General features: G+C 45.6%; 1 protein-coding gene across 2 annotated transcripts in view; it reads left to right on the top strand.

Annotated features, from left to right (window-relative positions):
- Positions 1-23,572, top strand: part of kitlga (kit ligand a) — a 58,561-nt gene that overhangs the window by 14,558 nt on the left and 20,431 nt on the right. For both annotated transcript variants that reach the window (XM_055650604.1, XM_055650605.1), the window contains exons 2-5: positions 7,204-7,317; positions 12,952-13,014; positions 16,516-16,674; positions 18,546-18,705. In XM_055650604.1, the coding sequence (XP_055506579.1) occupies positions 7,204-7,317; positions 12,952-13,014; positions 16,516-16,674; positions 18,546-18,705 (496 nt within the window). The remainder of the gene's footprint in view (positions 1-7,203; positions 7,318-12,951; positions 13,015-16,515; positions 16,675-18,545; positions 18,706-23,572) is intronic.

The raw sequence follows: 23,572 nt of genomic DNA, 5'->3' as shown, positions 1-23,572 counted from the left end.
ACAGTAACAAGCCGGCTGCCAGCCCTAACCTCCCTCCACCTCCGCTCATCGATGGACGTAACCGTGGGCCTGCCCGAGCGCTCGTCGCTCAGCGGGACTGGGAACCCACTCGAAGGTTTGTCAGGACCGGGGAACTCGCTCGAAGGCTCGGTGGTCAGCCGGGTCGGGAGGGAACTGGAAACATCTGACTCTAGGAGTGGGCCGGGAGGAGGGTGATCCGGGGTAATGCCCCCGGCCCGGCGCCTTCAAGGTCGGCTGCAGAAGACGCCCCCTGGACACAGAGATGGCCGGGCAAGGAGTGGAGAGGGACGTCGGTTCGCGGGAACTGCTCCCAGTACATCGAGTGCACGGGCCAACTGGACTTTGGATCGTGGCACCAAAAAGGGCGGCGCTCACATGTGTAATATCTGCAAAAGGAATTTAACTGTGCTGGTGCATATGTGAGAAATAAAGTACCATTGAACACTAAACTGGAGCTTAGGAATGGCAGGAGTAGAAGTAGCATTCAGCCTGCAGGCTGCAGTTAATAAGTAACACATTTGGATTGCACCGTGACCTGACTTAGATCCGGATTCAGTTGTAAAGAAAGTTCCTCCTGGGATCTGTCTGGATGCCAAACAAAAAAATCGCAGTGTTACAAAATGTTTTAAGGGTGCTCTTGCCAGTCGCAGTGCAAAGTGAGTCAGAGCTGAGTGGTGTTTAAATGAATCTGGAGCACGAGGAAGCAAGAAATGTTTCTGAATGCTGACTCGCTTTAGTCCTTGGGATATGGTTTGAAAACTAAGAATGTAGAATAGTACAGTACAGGAACAGGCCCTTCAGCCCACAATGTCCGTGCTGAACATGATACCAAGAGAAACAAATCTCTGCCTGCACATGAACCATATCCCTCCATTCCCTGTCCCAGTCACCTCTGTCCCATTGCGGACATTGGACTTTGTCTCTGGAACTGATGTGCTACACTGCATAACTAGAGAACATGGGTTTAAGAACCTGTGGGGCAATTTTTTTTTACACCAAGTGTGTATTGAGTTAGCTGCCAGAGGAAATTGTTGAGGCAGGTACTATCGCTTTTAAGAAGCATTTGGACAGGTACATGGATAGGACATGTTTAGAAGGATGTGGGCCAAACACAGGCAGGTGGGACTAGTGCTGATGGGGCATGTTGGTCACTGTGGGCAAGCTGGGCCGAAGGGCCTGTTTTCATGCTGTATAACTCTAATGTTGAGAACTATAATCTGCACTCTGTATCATCCCCTTTGTATTTGACTTTTGACTTGATTGTATTTATGCATTATATAATCTAATCTGTTTCGATAGCATGCAAAACAAAGCTTTTCAATGATCCTTGATGCACATGACAATAGTAAATCTAAACCTAACCAAACATGTTTTAAATATCATTATCATATCTGCCTCTTGTCCTGCTCCCACCTCTTTTCAAGCTCCATCCCCACTACTAGAATCAGACTTAAAAACCAGCTCCATTTTTTAAACTATTGTGTACTGAATTTTCAAATCTAATTTCGAATGGAGTTAGAGTCAATGGCCAAATAGGTTGGCATGGGAAGAAGTGGAGTCAGAAAACTGTAGGTAGACATAAAATGCTGGAGTAACTCAGTGGGACAGGCAGCGTGTCTGGAGAGGAATGGGTGACGTTTCGGGTCGAGACCCTTCTTCAGACTGATTCAGTCAGAAAACTGTAACCATCCAGGTACAGGAGCAGCTTCTTCCGTACAACCATCAGGCTATTGAACACAAGGAACTCCAACTAAAGTACGAACTACCTTGTAGAATCAAGGAACTGCAAATGCTGGTTTGCACAAAAGAACACAAAGTGCTGGAGTAACTCAGCAGGTCAAGCAGCATCGTTGGAGAATATGGATAGGTGACGTTTCGGGTCGAGACCCTTTTTTAGACTGAAGCATCGGACTCCATCAGTCTGAAGAATGGTCCTGACCTGAAACTTCACCTTTCCATGTTCTCCAGCAATGCTGCCTGATCTAGCTGAGTTGCTCCAGCATTTCTTTTATGATCTACCTTGGTTGCACTAGGGACTTCAGGCTTTGTGTTTTTTTTATTGCACCATGTTGGGTTTTCTATTTATTTAACTTTTTTTTATGCACGTTTATTATATGGTCCATTAAATACTGTGTTTACAAACCTGTTGTGCAGCCTCAGGTGAGAATTTCTTCTTCTGTTTCGGTACATATGACGTTAAAACACTCTTGACTCTTGATGGACATGGTGGGCTGAAGGGCCTGTATCTGTGCAATGAATTACAATGACATTCAATTACATTCAGGGGCTGCTGTGATAGCCCGAGTGTGTGTGTGTGTGTGTGGGAGGGACAGGGCTGGGTAGGGTGTCTCACTAGCTAAGGGCAGCATGGTTGGGCAATGGTAGAGTTGCAGCTTTAGAGGGCCAGAGACCCAAGGGAGTAGGGGGATGTTTGCTGGTCAGTGGGCTGAAGGGCCTGTTTCCATGCTGTATCTCTAAATGAAACTAAAACTAAAGCTACTAGAGCCATCCCGTGAGTGTATTGTGCGGTTTGACCCAGCACAGATTACTGCAGAGGCCGCCCGACATGCATTTGATGTCCATGAGATCTGTTTGTGTGTTTTGCTGTCAGTTTCTGTTTGATGACGTTCCAGAAGCTTCTCTTGTTCAAGGGTACAAAATATGCACGGCCTTTTCAAACTTTGATCTGTGTGAATCTGTTTGCCATCTTTCACTCAATGCACAATTGCTGGAAATAATTGATGCGGAATGCAGCTGTCGTTGTATTTACTTGTTTATCATCATTTTCCCTTTGATGTTGCTTTGGCATGAATTTGAGATTTACTGTGGCCAATTAATCTATCATCATATCACTGTGATATGGAAGGAAACCGGAGCACTTGAAAGAAGCCCGTGCGATAACAGGGAGAACATGCCAATTCCTCACAGACAGCACGCAAGGGCAGGAGCAAATCTAGGTTCCCAAAGGTGTTCGGCAGCAACAGTAACTGATGCACCACCATATTGCCCATTGACACCACTCTTACCAACATTGCTTGATGCCATTATATACACAAAGAACTGCAGATGCTAGTTTTACTAACAAAGACACAGAGTAACTCAGGAAGCATCTCTGGAGAACATGGATTGGTGATGTTTCTTGAGTCTGAAGAAGCTTCCTGACCCCAAAAGTCACCTATCCATGTTCTCCAGCGATGCTGCCAGACCTGTTGAGTTACTCCAGGTCAAATATTAGTATATATAATTATAAGAGTCATAGACAGGGTAGACAGTCAGAACCTTTTTCCCAAAGTGGAAATGTCCAACACTTGAGGGCATAGTTACAGTATAAGGTGAGAGGGGGAAGGTTTAATGGAGATATGCGGGGCAAGTATTTTACACAGAGAGTGGCGGGGGCCTGGGTGGGGTGGGTGGTGATGGAGGTAAATACGATAGTGGAGTATTAGAAGCTTTAAGATAGGCACTTGGAAGTACAGGGAATAGAGGGATATGGACTTGAACAGGCAGATGAGATTAGTTTAACTTGGCATGGTGTTGGGCATAACCATTGTGGGTGAAGAGCCCGGTCTGTGCCATACTGTTTTGTGCTGTATGCGTTGCCTTGATGACAAGTGCTGCAACTCAAGTGAAGAGTGTTTATCTGTCAAAAGTACAGGATATGAATTGGAATAATGAAATTCTGCAGCTTTAGATGCAAAAACAATAAAAATAAAAAAAATACAATAAATGATGTTATTCTAAGGAAAATAGATCATGGTAGCACAAAATACCTGTCATTTCCAAATCCAATGTATATCAGCGTATAGACTCTTGTTCTCCCCACTTCCCTCTGTATGACACTGCTGGTTGCTGCAGCTGGTAGAGCCACTGCCGCACAGTGCCAAAGACGCAGGTTCAACCCTGACCTCGGGTGTTGTCTGTGTGGAGTTTGCATGTTCTTCCTTTGATTGCATGGGATTCCTCTGGGTACTCTGGATTCCTCCCACACCCCAAAGATGTGCGGGTTTGTAGGTTATCTGTAAAGTTAGATAATAGTGAACTAGTGTGAACGGGTGATCGATGGTTGGCGTGGGCTGAAGGGCCTATTCCCATGCCATATTTCAAGTAGTTCCACCTACCACCACCTAATATTGTGCTATTATTCCAAGATTAGCACTGTGTTATTTACATTTCCCATGGCAAATACTCACAAAATCTCACTCATTCAAGTATTTAGCTGCTGAAATAATAGCTTAAAGCAAACCGTAACGTGAATGGGCAAGAATTATGTGGTGTTTTCTCCTTAAAAGGCCGTGCAATTCAACAGTTCAAAGGCAGTTAATTAACATTAACAAACCAGATTAAAACCAATTCATTATTTGTCCAAGATCACAGAATGCCTCCTTTATGCAGGGGCTGTGGGTTGGTTTGGGGGTGGGCTAGACTTTAGATGTTGGCATCTTTTTTAGCATACGTGGGACTTGTTCACGAGATCTACAGTCTGCCTCGATGATTAGCAATGGAGGCCATCACAACTATGAAACCAGAAGGCTTGGCAATCAGCAGGCTGCAGCCACAGGTAGCTTCTGAATGATGGGGAGGGGCAGGCGGGGGGGGGGGGGGTTTGATGGCCCTTTATTTGTCACATACCGAGGTAAAGTAAAATTCCTTTTCATGTACAGTTCAGTACAAGTATCACTCTACGTAAGCACTTGGATACATCTTAGATAAGCATCCCAGATACAGTACAAGTTTGAAGTCCGAAGAAGATTCTTGCCCCGAAACGGCACCTATTCCTTTGCTCCATAGATGCTGCCTCACCCGCTGAGTTTCTCCAGCATTTTTTACTACCTTTGATTTTTCCAGCATCTGCAGTTCTTTCTTAAACAGTACAAGTTTAGTTTAGTGATACAGCGTGGAAACAGGCCCTTTGGGCCCCCATGTCCTTGCCAATCAGTGGTCCCCGCACACTATCAAAATCCGACACACCAGGGTCAATTTACAAATTTAACCGAAGCCAATTACAAGCTACAAACCTGTACGTCTTTGGAGTGGGGTCGAAACCGGAACACCTGTGGAAAACACAGGGAGAACGTACAAACTCCATACCGACAGCACCCGTAGTCAGGATCGATCCCAAGTCTCTGGCACTGTAATGCAGTAACTACCGCTGCGTCACTGTACCACACCATAAGTGGACAGCTGTAGTGATCAAGTAGCAGTATGGGGTAGATGTTTATTATATTGTTTACCATGTACTATGTTTACATATTCTGTTGTGCTGCTGCAAGTAAGAATTTCATTGTTCTATCTGGGACAAATGACAATAAAGCATTCTTTAGTACACTTAGACAGTATACACAGTCGGCAGTTTTTGGCGTCATTTTCAAGTTCCAGTTGTTGTATGTGCAGGGTTCTTGACCTGACCTTGAAGGCCCGTTGCCATGGCGGTGTTGCAGGGCCAGTCTCGGCAAGCATAGCCATGGTGTCCTCCACCGCTGATCGCGGCTGTAGGCCGCTCCCGGTCCACACGCTCAGCCTCTTGGAGCGGCGCCCGGTCCAGCTGAGCCCCCCGCTGTTGCAGGGAGGTGTAATTGATTGGACGGTCATGCGGCATGGTTTGGACGCAGCCTGCAGCAGCATGCAGTTTGGACATCGACAACATTGGCCAACCCCCGCAACTCCGTAAGTGGTATTGCCAGGACAATGGGCCTTTATGGCCAAGTTAAGACTTTTTTTTTTTTTAAATGGCATCATGGAGCAGTGGGCAGAGCTATTGCTTCATAGCGCCAGAGACCAAGTTTGATTCTGGCTTCGGGCGCTCTCTGTGTGGAGTTTGCATGTTCTCCCTGTGACAGCGTGGGTTTTCTTTGGGTGCTCCCATGTCCCAAAGGCGTGCGGGTTTGTAGGTTATAAGGCCTCTATAAAGTTGCCCATAATGTGTGGGGAGTGAATGGGGAAAGTGGGATAACATAGAACTAATGTGAATGGGTGATCGGTGGACGGCATGGACTCGTTGGGCCGAAGGGCCTGTTTCCATGTGTTATCTATAAAACTAAATTAAAAAACTAAAAATTCGGGACAAAGGATACAGGATGGAACATAAAATGTGGCAACTCTTGTATACTGACTTTTGTACTACGGTTTCATTCTCTTATATTTAGTATGATTGTGCCTGTATGGCAGAATTGTCAGTGAACTGTAGGCAAAACAAGAATTTCACTGTACTTGACAATAAAGTACCATTGATCCATTAAAGCCTCTGGAGATCCTGTGATGTGGGATGTCTGCTCTCAACAATGTAATACAGGTACATACATGCATTCTGTTTGCACTGATGTGTAAATAGTTTAAGTCAATAGTTTAATTGTGCTGACTGTGAATGACCGCCTGAACCAGTACTTGCTGTGGTTCACTGGCAGCACGGTGGCGCAGCAGTTGAGTTGCTGCCTCACAGCACCAGAGAACTGGGTTCGATCCTGCATGTATAGAGTTTGTAGGTTCTCCCTGTGACCGTGTATGTTTTCCCCGGGTGCACTGGTTTCCCCCCCAACGCTACAAAGACTTGTGGGTTAATTGTCTTCCATAAATTGTCCCAGGTTTGTGGGATAGTGCCAGTGAACAGGGTGATTGCTGGTGAGGAGCATGGATGAGGATGTGCGGGGCAACGTTTTTTTATCCAGAGGGTGGTGTGTGCCAGGAATGCAATGCCAGGGGTGGAGGGGGAGACAGATATGACAATGGTGTTTAACAGACATTTGGATAGGCACATGGATAAGGGGGCAATGGAAGGATAAAGGATTATATATAAGACATGAACAGACATTGTGGGCCGTAGGACCTGTTTTTGTGCTGTATTGTTCCACGTTCTATGTTTAGTTTAGTTTAGAGATACAGTGGGGGAACAGGCCCTTTGGCACCAACCAACAACCACCAAGAACCACTGGTTCTATCCCACACACTAGGGATGATTGACCTACAAACCTGCACCACACCCGGAGAAAACCCACGCGGTCAGGAGGAGAACGTACAGACAACACCTGTAGTCAGGATCAAATCCGGATCCCTGACGCTGTAAGGCAGCAACTCGACCGCTGCGCCACCGTGCCACAATGTTCTAATGCTGAATACCTCTCTTCACATGTAGCAAAAAGCGGTGGATATTCCACTGGGTTTCTAACGCGTTGCCCTTCTCTTTTACAGACTTTGATAAACATCGTTATTTTCCTGCAGTTCTTTCTGCTCAATATATTTGGAGGACCTATATGCAAGACTGGGAACCCAGTGACTGATGACATAAGACGCATTGATGAGCTCGTGAGTAGCAGAGGCGTTGTGCAAACTCTCCTGACTGTTTCCTACTTTGCAAACAGGAATTGCATTCGGAAAGCTCTCCCCTTAGAAACATTCCTGAATCCCTTCCTGCACGACAGATTTCTTTGTCGCCTCTTTATATGCAACAACCATTTAGACTTTGGAGGAGATATACAGCTCAGAAGCAGGTCCTTCGGCCCACCATGTCCGCGCCGACCAATAATCACCCCGCACACTAACACCCTCCTACGTACACTAGGGACAATTTTCAATTTTTATTGAAGCCAATTAATCTACAAACCTGCACGTCTTTAGAAACAGCAGCACCTGGAGAAAACCCATGCAGTCACAGGGAAATTGTACACATTCCGTACAGACAACACCCTTGGTCAGGATTTAACCCAGGTCTCTGGCACTCTACCGCTGCGCCACCATGCCGCCCATTTAATTTACTCCTTTATGGGATGTGGACGTAGAAAGGATGTTTCCATGCGTGGGAGAGTCTAGGACTAGAGGGCACAGCCTCAGTGTAAAAGGACGTACCTTTAGAAGGGAGATGAGTAGGAATTTCTCCATCCAGAGGGTGGTGAATCTGTGGAATTCCAAGGGTCTCTGGCGCAGTAAGGCAGCTACACTACCGCTGTGTCACTGTGCTGCCGAGTGTTCTGAGACTTTACCTTTGGGAAAGCGGATATGGCTTCTCTAGGACAGGACCAGCGAGGGACTGGGGGTCACATTCAGGTGGAACATTGTCAGCCTCTTCAAATGGGACATGAAGGGCAAAGATCTCATCTGGTAGAAATAAGTAATTGCCGGAGATTGCCCCCAATTTCAGCTGAGAGCCCGTGATATATCCGAGGCTGAGGGGAGACTTGATAGAAGTATACAAAATTATGAGAGGAATAGATAGGGTAGACAGTCAGAACCTTTCTCACCAGGGTGGAAATGACCAACACTAGAGGGCATAGCTTTAAGGTGCGCGGGGAAAAGTTTAAAGGTGATGTGCGGGGCAAGTTTTTTTTTACACACACAAAGTGGTGGGTGCCTGGAATGTGCGGCAGGGGTGGTGGTGGAGGCAGATAAGATCGTGCCATTTAGGAGGCTTTTGGATTGGCACGTGGAAGTGCAGGGAGTAGACAGATATGGATCATGTACAGGCAGATGGGATCAATTTAACTTGGCATCATGTTCAGTACAAACATTGTGGGCCGAAGGGCCAGCTCCGTGCTGTGCTTTGTTCCATTCTTTGTTCTATGCATTGCTATGATGACAAGGTGCGAGGGGGAAAGTTCTTCACTCAGAGAGTGATGGGGGGACCTGGAACATGCTGCCAGGGGTAATGGTGGTGGAGGCAGGTGCGACAGTAGTGTTTAAGGGACTTTTGAATAGGCACGTGGAAGTGCAGGGAATAGAGGGCTATGGATCATGATGAGATCAGTTTGACTTGGCACCATGTACAGGATGGAACTGCTGATGCTGGTTTATACTGAAGATAGACTCAAAGTGCTGGAGTAACACAGCAAGTCAGGCAGCATCTCTGGAGAAAAAGGATAGGTGACGTTTCGGGTCGGAGCCCTTCCTCAGGCTGGCGTTTTAACTTGGCTTCATGTTCGGCACAAACACTGTGGGCCGAAGTGCCTGTTCGTGCTGTATGCTTTATGTCCTATATTCAAGGCCTGTCACAGTCGGCTGGCATCCCCTTGATTGAAATGAGCCTCTAGCTTGTTCTCATATTCGCTCTGCCCTCCACCAGCAGCCCTATGGACATCATACTCGGCCTTCTAGTACAGGACAAGGTCATCCTTTCATTGTCACGTGTACCGAGGTACAGTGAAAAGCGTTTGTTGCGTGCAACCCCGTCAGCAAAAAGACTATACACGATTACAATCAAGCCGTCCATAATGTACGGACACAGGATAAATAGAATAACGTTTAGAGCAAGATAAAGTCCAGTAAAGTCCGATTAAAAATAGTCTGAGGGTCTCGAGTGAGATAGATGGAGGTCAGGGCCACCCTCTAGTTGGTGATAGGATGGTTCAATTGCCTGATAACAGCTGGGAAGAAACTGTCCCTGAATCTGGAGGTGTGCGTTTTCACACTTCTGTAATTCTGGCCTGTTGGGAGGGGTGAAGAAGGAATGGCCGGGTTGAGACTGGTCCTTGATTCTGCTGCTGGCCTCGCCGAGGCAGCGGAAATGTTGACAGCGACATTGGGGGAATACAGTAGGATCGGAGTAGGATCAGAGGATTACTGTGGTTGATGGACAGCATGACCGCGGTGGGCCGAACGGCCTCTTTCTCTGCTTTATGACTGGCCGTAAAACTAGCTCACAAAATACTGGAAGAGAAATAAAAATCTGAAACATCAGAGGGCAAACAGTGGATGGATAAAGAAGTCGGCATTCTAAAAATCTCAATCATTAATTCTGTCTGAAATAAAACAGAAAAACTGGAAACATTTGATGGATTAGGGGAGTGCGAGAAACAGCAGACACATATTTCAGGTCCTTGCTCCTTTCCGCCTGGTGTTCGTGACTGACGTGCTGTGAGGTAGTAGTGTTTCCTTTTACATGTAAATGTTCTTCCACCGATCTTGGCTGTGTGCATTTTAAACAGTTGTCGCACTTAAAGGGAAATGCATGCGCCTGCAAACTGCAGGAAGAGCACTTCATATTCCGCATAGGGTAGCTTACAAACCAAACGTATGAATGTTGAATTCTCCAATTTTAGGTAACAAATTCTCCCCCCCTCCTCCGCCCCCCCCCCCCCCCCCCCCCCCCCTCCTCCCCCTGTTCCCCACCAGGATGTGCAAACAATTCTCCCACCACTTGCACCCCCCACCTTCCCACTTCCTCTCCCGTCTCCTTCCTCCTTTATCCTTCTGTCTGACATTACATTTCACTCCTCCTTTATTCAGATTCAGATTCAGATTCAACTTTAATTGTCATTGTCAGTGTACAGTACAGAGACAACGAAATGCATTGGAGACAGTGAAATCAACGAATCTAAGTCTTTTGTCACCTTTACACCTCTAGCCAGTGTCCACCCATCTGCCTTCCACCCCCCACCAGTCCCTCACCAGTATCCACCTATCACTTGCCAGACTTTGTCCTGTCGCACCTCTCTTTTCCAGCTTGTCCCCCCCCCCACTTCTATAATCAGGCTGAAGAAGCTATAATCAGTCTATCCATGTCTTTGAGAGATTTAGTTTAATTTAATCTGGTTTGGTTTGATTCCGTTTAGTTTGGTTTAATTTAGTTTGGTTTAGATATACAGCATGGAAACAGGCCCTTCGGCCCACCAAGTCCATGCCAAACATCGATCACCCGTTCGCACTAGTACTATGTTATCCCACTTTCTCATCCACTCCCTACACACACTAGGGGCGATTTACAGAGGCCAGTTCACCTACAAACCTGCACATCGTTGAGATGTGGGAGGAAACCGTAGCCACCAGAGAAAACGCACATGGTCACAGGGAGAACATACAAACTCCGCACAGACAGCTCCCTCAGTCAGGTTCGAACTGGGTCTCTGGTGCTGCAAGGCAGCAACTCCACCACTGCGCCACTGTGCTGCCCTTCTGTGAATGGACTCGGCATCAACTGTGCAGTAAAGGACTAGCCTCTGTAAGAAAATTGATGTCTTTGTGACCAGGTGTTCAGATGTTGCGGAGATAGTGGCGGGCCAGGTCGTGTGGAGGAAGCAAGGATTCTGCAGAAGGACTTGGACAGTTTGGGAGAGTGGGCAAAGAAGTGGCAAATGGAATATGCGGCACGTCAGTGCAGCGGTAGAGTTGCTGCCTCACGACTCCAGAGACCTGGGTTTGATCCTGACTATGGGTGCTTGTCTGTAAGTAGTTATAAGGCACTGTTGTGGCCACATTTAGATTATTGTGAGCAGTCTTGGGCCCGATATCTGAGGAAGGACGTGCTGGCGTTGGAAAGGGTTCAGAGGAGGTTTGCGGGAATGATCCAAGGGATGACTGGGTTAACGTATGATGAACATTCGACGGTTCTGAGCCTGTACTCTCTGGAGTTTAGAAGTTTGAGGTGGTACCTCATTGAAACTTACTGGATAATGAAAGGTCTAGATAGAGTGGCCGTGGAAGTGTTTCCAATAATAAGAGAGTCCAGAACCAGAGCGCACAGCCTCAGAATAAAAGGACGTACCTTTAGAAAGGAGATGGGGGAAGAATCTATTTAGCCAGAGGATGGTGAATCTGTGGAATTCATTGCCAAAGACAGCTGTGGAGGCCAAGTCAATGGGTATTTCTAAAGCGGAGATGAACTGATTCTTGATTAATAAGGGCATCAAAGGTTCCGGGGAGAAGGCAGAAGAATGGGGTTGAGAGTGCAATGCAACAAAAAAAACCCAAACCAAAAACAAAATAAATGCAACTTCTCACTGACGCTCGTTACACATGACAATGATAATAAACTAAACTAAATACATCGAGGCGTAGAGATGTACAGCATGGAAACAGGCCCTTCAGTCCAACTCGTCCATGCCAGCACATTACCCTCCAAACCTTAGTAAAAATAGGGAACTGCAGATGCTGGTTGTCACAATCTAAAACGAGGATCTGTAGATACTAAAGATTCTTCAGCTGGAAGAAGGGTCCTGGCCCGAAACGTCACCAATCCATGTCCTCCAGAAACTCTGCCTGACCCACTGAGTTACTCCAGCAACTTGCGTCCATTTTTCCCCCCAAAACCTTTCCTATCAATGTACTTTGTCTGTCCCCACCTTTCTTTCCCAGCTCCTCTGTGTGTGTCTTCTTACCCCCCCCCCCCCCCCCCCCCCCCCCCCCCCCCCCCCCCCCCCCCCCCCCCACTTCACCTCCCTACCACTTCATGAGGGGAATAGATAGGGTAAATGCACAGTATTTTACCCACCATAAGGAAATCAAGAATGAGGACAAATATCTAAGGTGCAAGTGGCAAGATTGTATACAAACCCTAGGGGCAACATTTTCAACTCAGAGGTTGGTGGGTATATGTAATGAGTTGCCAGCTAAAGTAGTTGAGACAGATACTATAACTGCATGTAAAAGACACTTGGACAGGTACATGGATAGAAAAGGTTTAGATGGATATGGGCCAAGCACGTGCAAATGGGACTATCATAGATGGGGTATCTTGGTCAGCATCGACGAGTTGGGCTGAAGAGCCGGTTTTTGCAACTCTATGACTACTTGTCTAAGTGTCTTTTACACATAAAACACACAAAAGCAGACAACATTAAACTGCTTTCTGTAGGAAAAAAATCTGATCACGTTTTCCAAATAGTTTAACACTTCAATTTGTATTTCAGCTAAATCTTAACTACATTGCACTTTTAACTTTTGCACTTTTTATAATGCATTTTTAATTTTGCTTTTCTTTTCTTTTAGTTCTATTTTATTTCATTTTATTATTTCATTTTATTGTATGACATGTTTTTATGTGAAGCACTTTGAGTCTGCCTCGTGTATGAAATGTGCTATATAAATAAAGTTGCCTTGCCTTGCCATGCCTTGTAGAAAATGTCCCTGTGGGTACAGAAGAAACACTATATCACAACTTTCTACATTGTTTTTGGCAAAATGTCAGATATTTTTCTTTCACTCAAGTTTTTAACTTTATTTTTCTTCTAGGTTGGGAACTTGCCGAGTGATTATAAAATCCAGATAAGATATATTTCTAAAGTCCCTAATGTGGTATGTACAGCATTGTATTTGTTGACTTTAAAAAGTTGCATGCATCTGGTTTTCAAAGATGTGGTTTCAGAAATGATTTGTCATATCACAAAATACCCCCTGTTCATCCGAATAGTTTTTGAATGGGAAAAAACCCCCATCCGGATCATTTCTCTGGCAAAATTATCTTCATCAGTTCCCTTCTAATAATTTTACCAATTATTCTACATTTATGCCCGCCACTACCATACCCTGTCCCTCACCGCCCTAGTTGTTGCCCTCTCTGCTAAAACAATTTACCACAACGATGCGGGTGTTATCTATAGGGAGTGTTCAAGAAAGAACTGCACATGCTGAAAAATCAAAGGTAGACAAAAATGCTGGAGAAACTCAGCAGGTGCGGCAGCATCTATTGAGCGAAGGAAATAGGCAAAGTTTCGGGCCGAAAAGTTGCCTATTTCCTTTGCTCCATAGATGCTGCCGCACCTGCTGAGTATCTATAGGGAGAGGTTGGACAGACTTGGATTGTTTTCCCTGGAACGTTGGAGATTGCGGGGAGAGCTGATAGAAATATGTTAAAGAATGGCAGGTAAGATAGATAGTCAGAACCTTTTTTCCCTCAGGGTGGAAAATATCAAATACTAGAGGATATAGCTTTAAGGTGAGAGGGGTCTAGTTTAAAGATGTACAGGACCTGTTTATTGCACAGAAGGTGGCGGGTGCCTGGAAAGTGCTGCTGGGGGTGGTGGTTGAGGCCAAGACACACAGTAAAATTCTTTCTTTTTCCATAGTTCAGTAAAGTATTGACATACCTAAGCACAATTCTCATGTACAGAAATAATTTACTGAGACCGCATATAAAAAACGCCCAAAATGTATATACATTTTTTTTAAATTGTTTGTAAAAAGGACTATAGTACTTGCACAGTTTAAACATAACCTGCCTAATCCTGTATTCTGTGACTTTTCTGATCAAAGTTGGTGCCTTTTAGTTCTCGGTAAGATATACCCGTGACAGCATGACAACTGAATGGTTGCCATGGCAACCACACACAAAATGATGGCCCTGTTCTAGCATTAGCAGCGTTTTCTGCGCCATCTATCACATGATCCACCCCCCCCCCCCCCCCCCCCCCCCCCCCCCCCCCCCCCAATCTCCTTATCCAGGAGTATTATCTCCTTATAGGGTATATTAAATTCCAAGGTCAGACGCGGCATTGAATTATTTCTTGCGCAATGTTCTTTTCCTGAGGCGAGGAGTGATGTTCATTCACGCTTTCTTTCGAGATTGACAGGCAGCAGGTGTGCAAGAAATTTTAATTTTGCAAGGCGCATGATTCCATCACCGTGATCATTTTTGGTATCTGTGTCACAGTCACTTGGGCAAGTACATGGACATGAGAGGTTTGGAGAGATATGGGCTCTAAGCAGATACTATAATAGCATTTGGACAGGTACAGGACAGATAGAAAAGGTTTAGAGGGATATCGGCCAAACACGGGCATATTGGACCAGCTTGGACGGGGCACCTTGGTCATCATGGAGGAATGGGAGTGAAGTGCGTGTTGTACGAGTCTAAGATTCTATGAATTATGGGCTATGGGGTGGAGGTTCAGAAGAGATGTTGGGCAGATCAGCGATGATGCCATTGAATTGCAGAGTAGACTGGAGGGGCTGAATGGCCTGCTCCTGCTCCTGTCTTCTTCTCTTCCCCCTACTGCCTCCCCTATCTCCCCAACGAGTGCTCTTAGTTTGCAACATAGCAAAAATACTCTGACCCTGAATCTATCACAAGTCAGCAGTGTTTAATTGTCATATGTACCGAAATGGAACAATGACATTCTTACTTGCAGAACCACAAGAGCTCTGTAGACATTGAACTCCTAGATAACACATTAAACAAAAGAAAGTTCAATAAATTAAAAATGAAGTATCGCCAAAGGATAGTAACGCATAACAATGGAGGAAAACTGAAAGAACATTGCAACGTTCAAGCTTGATACTGATTGCAGGACAAGATATTAACATATTTTGTTTATTGTGATCTAACACAAATGAATAGAGTCAAACCATTCCAAAAATTGGGTAGAAATCGAAGATAGACACAAAATGCTAGAGTAACTCAGCGGGACAGGCAGCATCTCTGGAGAGAAGGAATCGAGACCCTTCAGTCTGAACAAGGGTCTCGACCCGAAACATCACCCATTCCTTCGCTCCAGACATGCTGCCTGTCCCGCTGAGTTACTCCAGCATTTTGTGTCCATCCAAAAATTATTGTCTTCGGATCACTGGCAAATGAGTGAAGTGGATGCCAAGGTCTGCCATGACCTGACTGAGTGGCAGTGTGTTAAAGTGACCTGTCCTGCACTTTCTTTGTATGTTTATGTGGCATGGATAAAGTGCAGGGATTTACAAGGGTGTTGAGGGCTATAGGGCGAGATTAGGAAGGCTCGGACTTTATTCCTTGGAGAGCAGGAATCTGAGGGTCGATCTTATCGACATGTACAAAATCACGACAGGAATAGATGGAGTGAGCGCGCATTTTTTTTTAACCCGCGATAAGGAAATCAAGAATCATTTAAGATGTTTGTTTAAGGTGAGAGGGGGAAACATTTAATAACAACCTGAGGGGCAACTTTTCCACCGAGTAGATGGTGGGTTATATGGAATGAGCTGTCAGAGGAGGTAGTTGAATATAATAACGACATTTAAAAAATCTTTGCACAGGTCCATGGTTGGAAAGGTAAAGAGCTATATGGGTCAAACATAGGCAGATGGGACTAGCTTAGATAGGATGGAGTTTAATCCGAGCAAGTGTGGGGTGTTGCACTTTGGGAGGTCGAACATAAGGAGAACATATACAATTAACAGCAAGACCCTTAATAGCACTGATGTATCGAGTCCATAACTCCCTGAAAGTGGCAACACTGGTAGATCGAAAAAGAAGCTATCTGGTATGCTTGCCTTCATGCAATCATTCATTACAACCGCACCATTCTTTTAAATCTTTATTTCAACAGCAGCATTCCTCTATTCTAATTATGCTATTCCCTTTATCCTGTATCTGTACACTGTGGACGGCTTGGTTGTAATCAGTATAGTCCTCTCACCAGCTAGAATACGGTCCAGACCCCCCCATCTACTGCATTGGAGACCTTCGATCTATCTATGATTGATCTTTGTCGGACTTTATGTGATATAGAGTCACAAAATCATAGTGTGGAAACAGGCCCTTCGGCCCAACTTGCCCAAAACTACCAACATGCCCCTTCTACACTACTCCAATCTTTCCCATCCAAGTACCTGCCTAAAAGCTTTTTAAAAGTTGTGACAGTCCTGCAATATCTTTGCACTAAATGTTGTCCCCTTTATCCTGTAACCATGCACTGTGGACAGCTTGATTGCAATCATGTATAGTATTTTGGCTGAATGGATAGCACGCAACAAAAAGCTTTTCACTGTGCACGTGACAATAATAAACAAAACTTGGATAACTTCTTCATTAATATTTCTCCCCTACAGACTGATACATGTTGGCTTCATCTAACAGTGCCTGAAATGTCCTTCAGCTTGGATGCTCTTTCAGAAAAGTTTGCCAAGAATTCGTCCAATTTTTTAATTATCGAGAATCTCCACCGGATTCTGCATGGTATTCACAACTGTCTGTCTCAGGATGGGAAGGTAAGGTGGCTCTGTTGGTCTACTGTCTGCTATCCATGAGCAGAGGAGGGTGGTCTCGCTGGATGAGTGGTCATAAGGTCATAAGGAATAGTAGAATTAGGCTGTTCGGCCCATCAAGTCTACTCCGCCATTCAATCTATCTCCCTCCTAACCCCATTCTCCTGCCTTCTCCACATAACCTCTGACACCTGTACAAATCAAGAATATATCTATCTCTGCCTTAAAAATATCCACTGACAGCCTTCTGTGGCAAAGAATTCTATAGATTCATCACCCTCTGACTAAATACATTTCTCCTCGTCTCCTTCGTAAAAGAACGTCCTTTAATACTGAGGCTATGACCTCTAGTTCTAAACTCTCCCAAATGAAAACATCGGTTGGGTGATTGTGTTCGAAAATTGCCTGTGTTTTATTTTATAACCTGCTTTAATCACCTATTACAGATTACGTTATAATGGCCTGTTTGCCGAGTCCAAAAACATGCAGATTTGCAGGTTAATTGGCTTCTGTAAATTGTCATTAATGTGTTGGATAGAACTAGTGTATGAGTGGTCATCAGTATTTTAGACTTTGAGATACACTGCGGACACAGGCCCTTTGGCCCACTTCTCCTGCACACCTACTTTAAACTCTGCCCCATCTCATCTTTAAACTTTGGATATATAGTGCAGGAACAGGCCCTTCAGCCCACTGAGTCCGCGCTGACCAGCGATCACCCCGTACCCAAGCACTATCCCACACACTAGGGACAATTTACAATTTTATTAAAACCAATAAACCTACAAACCTGCATGTCTTTTGGAGTGTGGGAGGAAACCAGAGCACCTGGAGAAAACCCACACGGTCACAGGGTGGGCAAACTCCGTACAGACAGGACCCGTAGTCGGGATCAAACTCGTGTTTCTGGCACTGTAAGGCAGCAACTCTACCGCTGCGCCACTGTGCCGTGTTGCCGTGCCACGGTGGGTCGAAGAGCCTTTTTCCACGCTGTATCTCTAAAACTAAAACTGCACCTGATAATTAATTGGTTATCGGTTATATTGATATTGATTTGTTCTGTTGTTGCATTTAAGGTGCCTGTAAAGTTCTAGCAAGTATTAGGTATATAAAGTTATAAGAGGCGTAGATAGGGTAGACAGTCAAACCCTTTTCCCCCAGGGTGGAAATGTCAAGGACTAAAGGGTGTAGCTTTATGGTGAGAGGGATAAAGTTTAAAGGAGATGTGCGTTGCAGGTTTTTCACACAGCGGGAGATGGGTGCCTGAAGCGTGCTGCTGGGGGAGCATTGAAGATAGGCAGGAAACTAAAGGACATGGCAGAATGGAAAGATAAGGCAGAGTAGATTTGTTTAACGGCACCATGTTCGGCCAGGTCATTATGGATGGGCTGAAGGGCCTGTTCCTGTGCTGTTCTAAGTTCTATTTAAGGATTTCATTGCCCTGTTCCTGGTGCATATGAGACTTACATACTCTTCACTCTTGATTTCTCATCCCTGGTCACGTACTCCTGCTCCCCTCTCCCTGCTACTGCGGCAAGAAGAATGGAAGAGCAACTCAGGAAAGGGCATAGCTCCGGCTGTCTAACATGGTGCGTCCACCACAAACTGCAGGGACACATTCACATTTCAAGAGTTAGATTTAACTCTTAAGAGTTAAAGGAATCAAGGGATAAGGGGGAAAAAGCAGGAATGGGGTACTGATTTTAGATGATCATCCATGATCATATTGAATGGTGGTGCTATCTCGAAGGGCCAAATGACCTACTCCTGCACCTATTTTTCTATGTTTCTATGAATAATGTTTTACAAAATGAAAGTTGTAACCGAGCGCATTGATGGGAGGGCTAATTAATTTTCTTGTTGCGTCTATGCAGGATTACGTGGATGAATCTGAATTCAATTGTGAAAAATCCGACCTGGTGCCTAAGCAATACTTTACTTACTTCAACGAAATTATTAGCGCCTTCCAGTCTGCAGGGGACAGCAGCCCTTGTGACTCTGAAGTGGTCTGCAGGATGGAAGGGCCAGACACAGGTAGGCATTGAGGTGTTCCACTGGCATGGCGGATCTTGTCTGAAGCTCAGTGTGGGAGATGTTGGTAGTCCTGACTGCTGACAGACTTGCGAAGATGTACAGAGCAGTAAAAAGGCCATTTGGCCCATCGTGGGTATGTTGAGCAATTTCAAGATCCAAAGTATTGTAGATTGCAGCTATGGTCCAAAACCTACCAGATAATGAAAGGCGGCACAGTGGCTGAGTGGTAGAGCCACTGCCTCACAGCGCCAGAGACCCGGGTTCGATCCTGACTATGAATGCTGTCTTCATCGGAGTTTGTACGTTCTCCCCGTGACCGCCTGGGATCCCTATGGGTGCTCCAGTTTCCTCCCACATTCCAAAAGACGTGCAAGTTTTAACCAAGCCGAGATAGAGAGAATGTGGAGAGGATGGTTCCAGCAGTGGGTTCGTCTAGGACCAGAGGGCACAGCCTCGGAATAAAAGGGTGTACAAGGATTTAGACTGGAGATGAGGAGGAATTTCTTTAGCCAAAGGATGGTGAATCTGTAGCATTCATTGTCACAGACTGTGGTGGTAGCCATCATTGGGTATGTTTAAAGGGGAGATTGATAGGTTCTTGATTAGGAAAGGTGTCAAAGGTTACGGGGAGAAAGTAGGAGAATGGAGTTGAAAGGGAAAAGTAGATCAGCCATGATTGAATGGTGGAATAGACTCTGGACTGAATGGCCTAGTTCTGCTCCTATCTCTTTTGATCCTATGGTGCGGCTGTAAAACAAAGCAAATTCCAAGTGTCCTCTCTGATACTTCTCTCAATTGCTTTAAATCCAAGTCTAGTTATCGAGCTCCACATAGGGAAATGAATCGGGGAGTTTTAGACTTTTAGAGTTATGGTGTGGAAAGAGGTTGTTCGGCCCACCTAGTCCGCGCTGCCCAGCAATCACCCCACACACTAGCTCTATCCTACACACTAGGGACAATTTTACAGTTTTACCAAAATCAATTAACCTACAAGCATGTACGTCTTTGGAGTGTAGCGAAAAACCAGAGCACCTGTAGAAAACCCACGCGGTCACGGGGAGAACGTACAAACTCTGTACAGACAGCACCCTTAATCAGGATCGCACCCAGGTCTCTGGTGCTGTAAAGCAGCAACTCTACTGCTGAGCCACTGTGCCCCCCAAGTTGTACAGTATGGACAGTAAACGTTTGGTTTGGTTTGGAGATACAGTGCGGAAACAGGCAGTTCAGCCCATCAAGTCCATGCCGACCAGCGATCATCCCGCACACTGGTTTTACCCTACATACGAGCGACAATTTACTGAGTGGCCAGTTGGCCTACCGAGCTGTGGGGCATGGGAGGAATCCAAAGCGCCCGGAGGAAACCCATGCGGCCACCAGGAAGCCACAGGGATGTGTGATGTGGACAATAATGGAGGTCAGGATTGAACCCGACGCTCTGCACCACTGTGTCACCTAGTGTCGGCCATCTTCCTGTCCACTCTGTCCAAACCCTTCATAACTTTATACGGCTTTAAATCTACCCTTGGTCTCCCCGCTTCCAAAGAAGACAGTCTAAGTCCAACCTTTGTCTCTCTTCATTGCTATAATTCTACAACAGGGTTTATGTACAAACCAGGCAATATCATTCTCTGGTTCATTTGTGACCTTCCTGTAGTGGTGTGGATACCAGTAGATCACTGTTCTCCAGCTGATGCTGCCTTAGTGTTCCTTCATGATCGAACTCTTTGCCACAACAGGAAAGGGCTTGGCTTTGACTGTGCATGAGAAAGGATGTGTTTTAGTTTCGGTTGGTTTAGAGATACACCAGGGAAACAAGCCCTTCAGCCCACCGAGTCCGTGCCCACGATCGATCACCTGTTCACACTAGCTCCACATTATCCCACTTTCTCATCTACTTGTTACGCACTAGGGGCAATTTACAGAGGGCTATTTAACCTACAAACCCGGAAAATCTTTCGGATGTGGGAGGAAACCAGAGCACCTGGCGAAAATGCAAGCGGTCACAGGGAGCTCGTGCAAACTCCACACAGACAGCCCCTGAGGTCGGGATTGAACCCGGGTCTCTGGCTCTATTGCTGCGCCGCTGTGCTGTGAAAGAATTTAAATGTTCCAATGGAAACTTGTCATGGATAATCATTGAACAAGGAATGTTTTGATTGGGAGGTGGCCCGAGAAGAAACTCAAATGCATAAAATCACACATCAGCATTCAGACGGAATCACGAGCTCCCTCGGAGGCGACAGTACATCTGTTCTGCACATGCAATTATTTACATATCCTTGCATCGTGCCAGAGTGCTCGACAGCACATGAGTTGGCATAGTCGCTGCTCCTTTGTAGATGAAGAGAACACTAATTCACAAGTAACAAAGCCCCACAAGTTTCCGTGTGATAACCCCTTAGTTATGATGCCTGGTAGATGTTAAATGTTGCACGTTGACAAAGACATTCATTTTCCTTCTGAAAAGCAGCAGGGTTTTCTTGTACGTGAGCCTTTACAGGGAAATGATGGCACTTGATTATTTTTCTCAATTTCAAAAAGAAACTTTATTCGTAATAAAACCTATGTACAATATAAAAGAACCGTACAAAGTACATTATTTTTGTCCCTATATTCAACGTCATACCCAGTCATGTTAACACCTCCCTTTTCCTTGACACAAAACACCCTTGTGGACACCACTCATGTGGCCCCCTGGGGTAACATCCTTTCCCTTATTTGAGGGGCGTCTCCACCACACTCCCCCCCCCCCCCCCCCCAATGTGCAGCACTGGAACCACCACTCCCCCCCCCCCCCCCCCCCCCAGACCCTTGGCGTTGGCTGCACCAAGCTTCAGCTTAGCACGTACTCCTGCAGTCTGGAGCGGGCCAGTTGGTGGTTTTTGCATACAGACATATCACTATGCTCACTTGACAGTGTAGTACATCATCAGGCCGAGGGTAGGTTTCAGTAGCTATCTTAAGTCTTATTTCCATAGAGTCCTACAGCATGGAAACAGGCCCTTTAGCCCATCTTGCCCATGCTGACCAATACGCCCCAACTACACTAGTTCCACCTCCCTGCATTTGGCGCATATCCCTCTAAACATATCCTATCCATGTACTTGTACAAATATTTTTCAAACTTGTTTCAACTACCTCCTCTGGCAGTCTTTAAGTGTAAAAAAAAAAGTTGCCCCTCAGGTTCCTGTAACATTTTTCCCCACTGATCTTAAACCCATGTCCTCTGATTCTTGATTCCCCTACTCTGGGTAAAAGACCCTATCTATTCCCCTCATGATTATGTACACCTGTATAAGATCACCACTCATCTCCCAAGGAATAAAGTCCTAGCCTGCTCAACCTTTCCCTATAGATCAGACCCTGGTCTTGGCAACATCCTCGAAAATCTTCTGTTTGGAGATGAGAGTAATCTATTTAGTGAGAGTGATAAGAGGTCAGTCAATGAACAACGATCAACCAGTCGCAAGGATTATTGGTGAGGAAATCATTGACTCCCACTGCATGAACTTTGTGTCATTCGATGAAGCCAATAACTACTCTGAACCACTGTCCATGTCCTCCATGGATGCTGCCTGACACACTCAGTTCCTTCAGTGCTTTGTGGTTTTTTTTGTCTGATGGAACAAGGTCTACCAGAGTTGGGACAGTGAACCTCATGAAACACAAATTGTTTAAGAAGGAACTGCAGATGCTGGAAAATCGCGTTGTTGTTGTGTTACCGGCATCAGTGCCTCATTTCTGTGGAAAATCATTCTGAAAAGGGCAAATGTTGCCTGACTTCACCTCCGTTATGACGGTTACTTTTGGAAAGCAGATCTATTCTTGTTGCTCGTAAGTAAATCTTTGAAAACAGGCTTGGAATAGAACAGTCAAGTCGGTGCTTGCTGCGTGTTCTAATGAACCAATTGTGAGTTAAATGGTTATTCCAGATGTTTATTCAAGAGGGGATAATTGTCAGCTGGTAAACAACTCTGGAGTGAGTGCAGTCCAGGGCAGCTAGCGATCTTTCCATGACAGCATCTGGGTGATTCTTGGGAAGGCTAGAAGTTCATGAAGACTTTCCACCCACTCATTCCTCTCTTCTTAAACTAGTCAAAAAAAAAACCCAGCAGGAACTCTTCCAATGTTTGGTTAAATCAACTGAGAACTGGGGTTATGAGGGAAAATTAGTAGCAGGGTGGCACGGTGGCGCAGTGCCTGAGACTCGGGTTCGAGCCTGACCACGGGAGTTTGTACGTTCTCCCTGTACCGTGTGGGTTTTCTCCGGATGCTTCGGTTTCCTCCCACACTCCAAAGGCGTGCAGGTTTGTAGGTTAATTGACTTTGATAAATTATAAATTGTCCCAAGTGTGTAGGATAGTGCTGGTGTACGGGGTAATTGATGGTCGGCACGGACTCAGTGGGCCGAAGGGCCTGTTTCCCCGCTGTATCTCTAAAGTAAAGTCTAAACTAAACTGTGTTTGAATAAATTATTGCATTTGAAACCTTACACCTTATATTAGTGCTATCAATTTCTTGTGATTGAACAGTCTCTCATCCTTTGGAGAGAGGCCCTGACTGCACTCTACCGCATTGGAGACCTTCGATCTATCTTTAATCGGACTTTATTGGACTTCAATGCTATAGAGAGTCAGAGATTGAAAGGAGCATACAGCGTGGAAGCAGGCTCTTCGGCCCAATCTGCCCATGCAGACCAACATGCCCCATCGTGCTGTATCTCTAACGAATTGCACGGAGGGATGGCCAGTAAGTTCAGGATCCTGTTATTTTAATCGTGGGAATTTCCAACTCGGAATGGTGACGGGTCGGTGGCAGGTTGCCAAGGTTTAACTGCAACATGTTTCGTGGCTTCGAGCCAGCC

The sequence above is a fragment of the Leucoraja erinacea genome, chromosome 19 (genome assembly GCF_028641065.1).
Source record: "Leucoraja erinacea ecotype New England chromosome 19, Leri_hhj_1, whole genome shotgun sequence".
Lineage (NCBI taxonomy): Eukaryota > Metazoa > Chordata > Chondrichthyes > Rajiformes > Rajidae > Leucoraja > Leucoraja erinaceus.
This window is presented reverse-complemented; position numbering and strand designations above follow the sequence as displayed.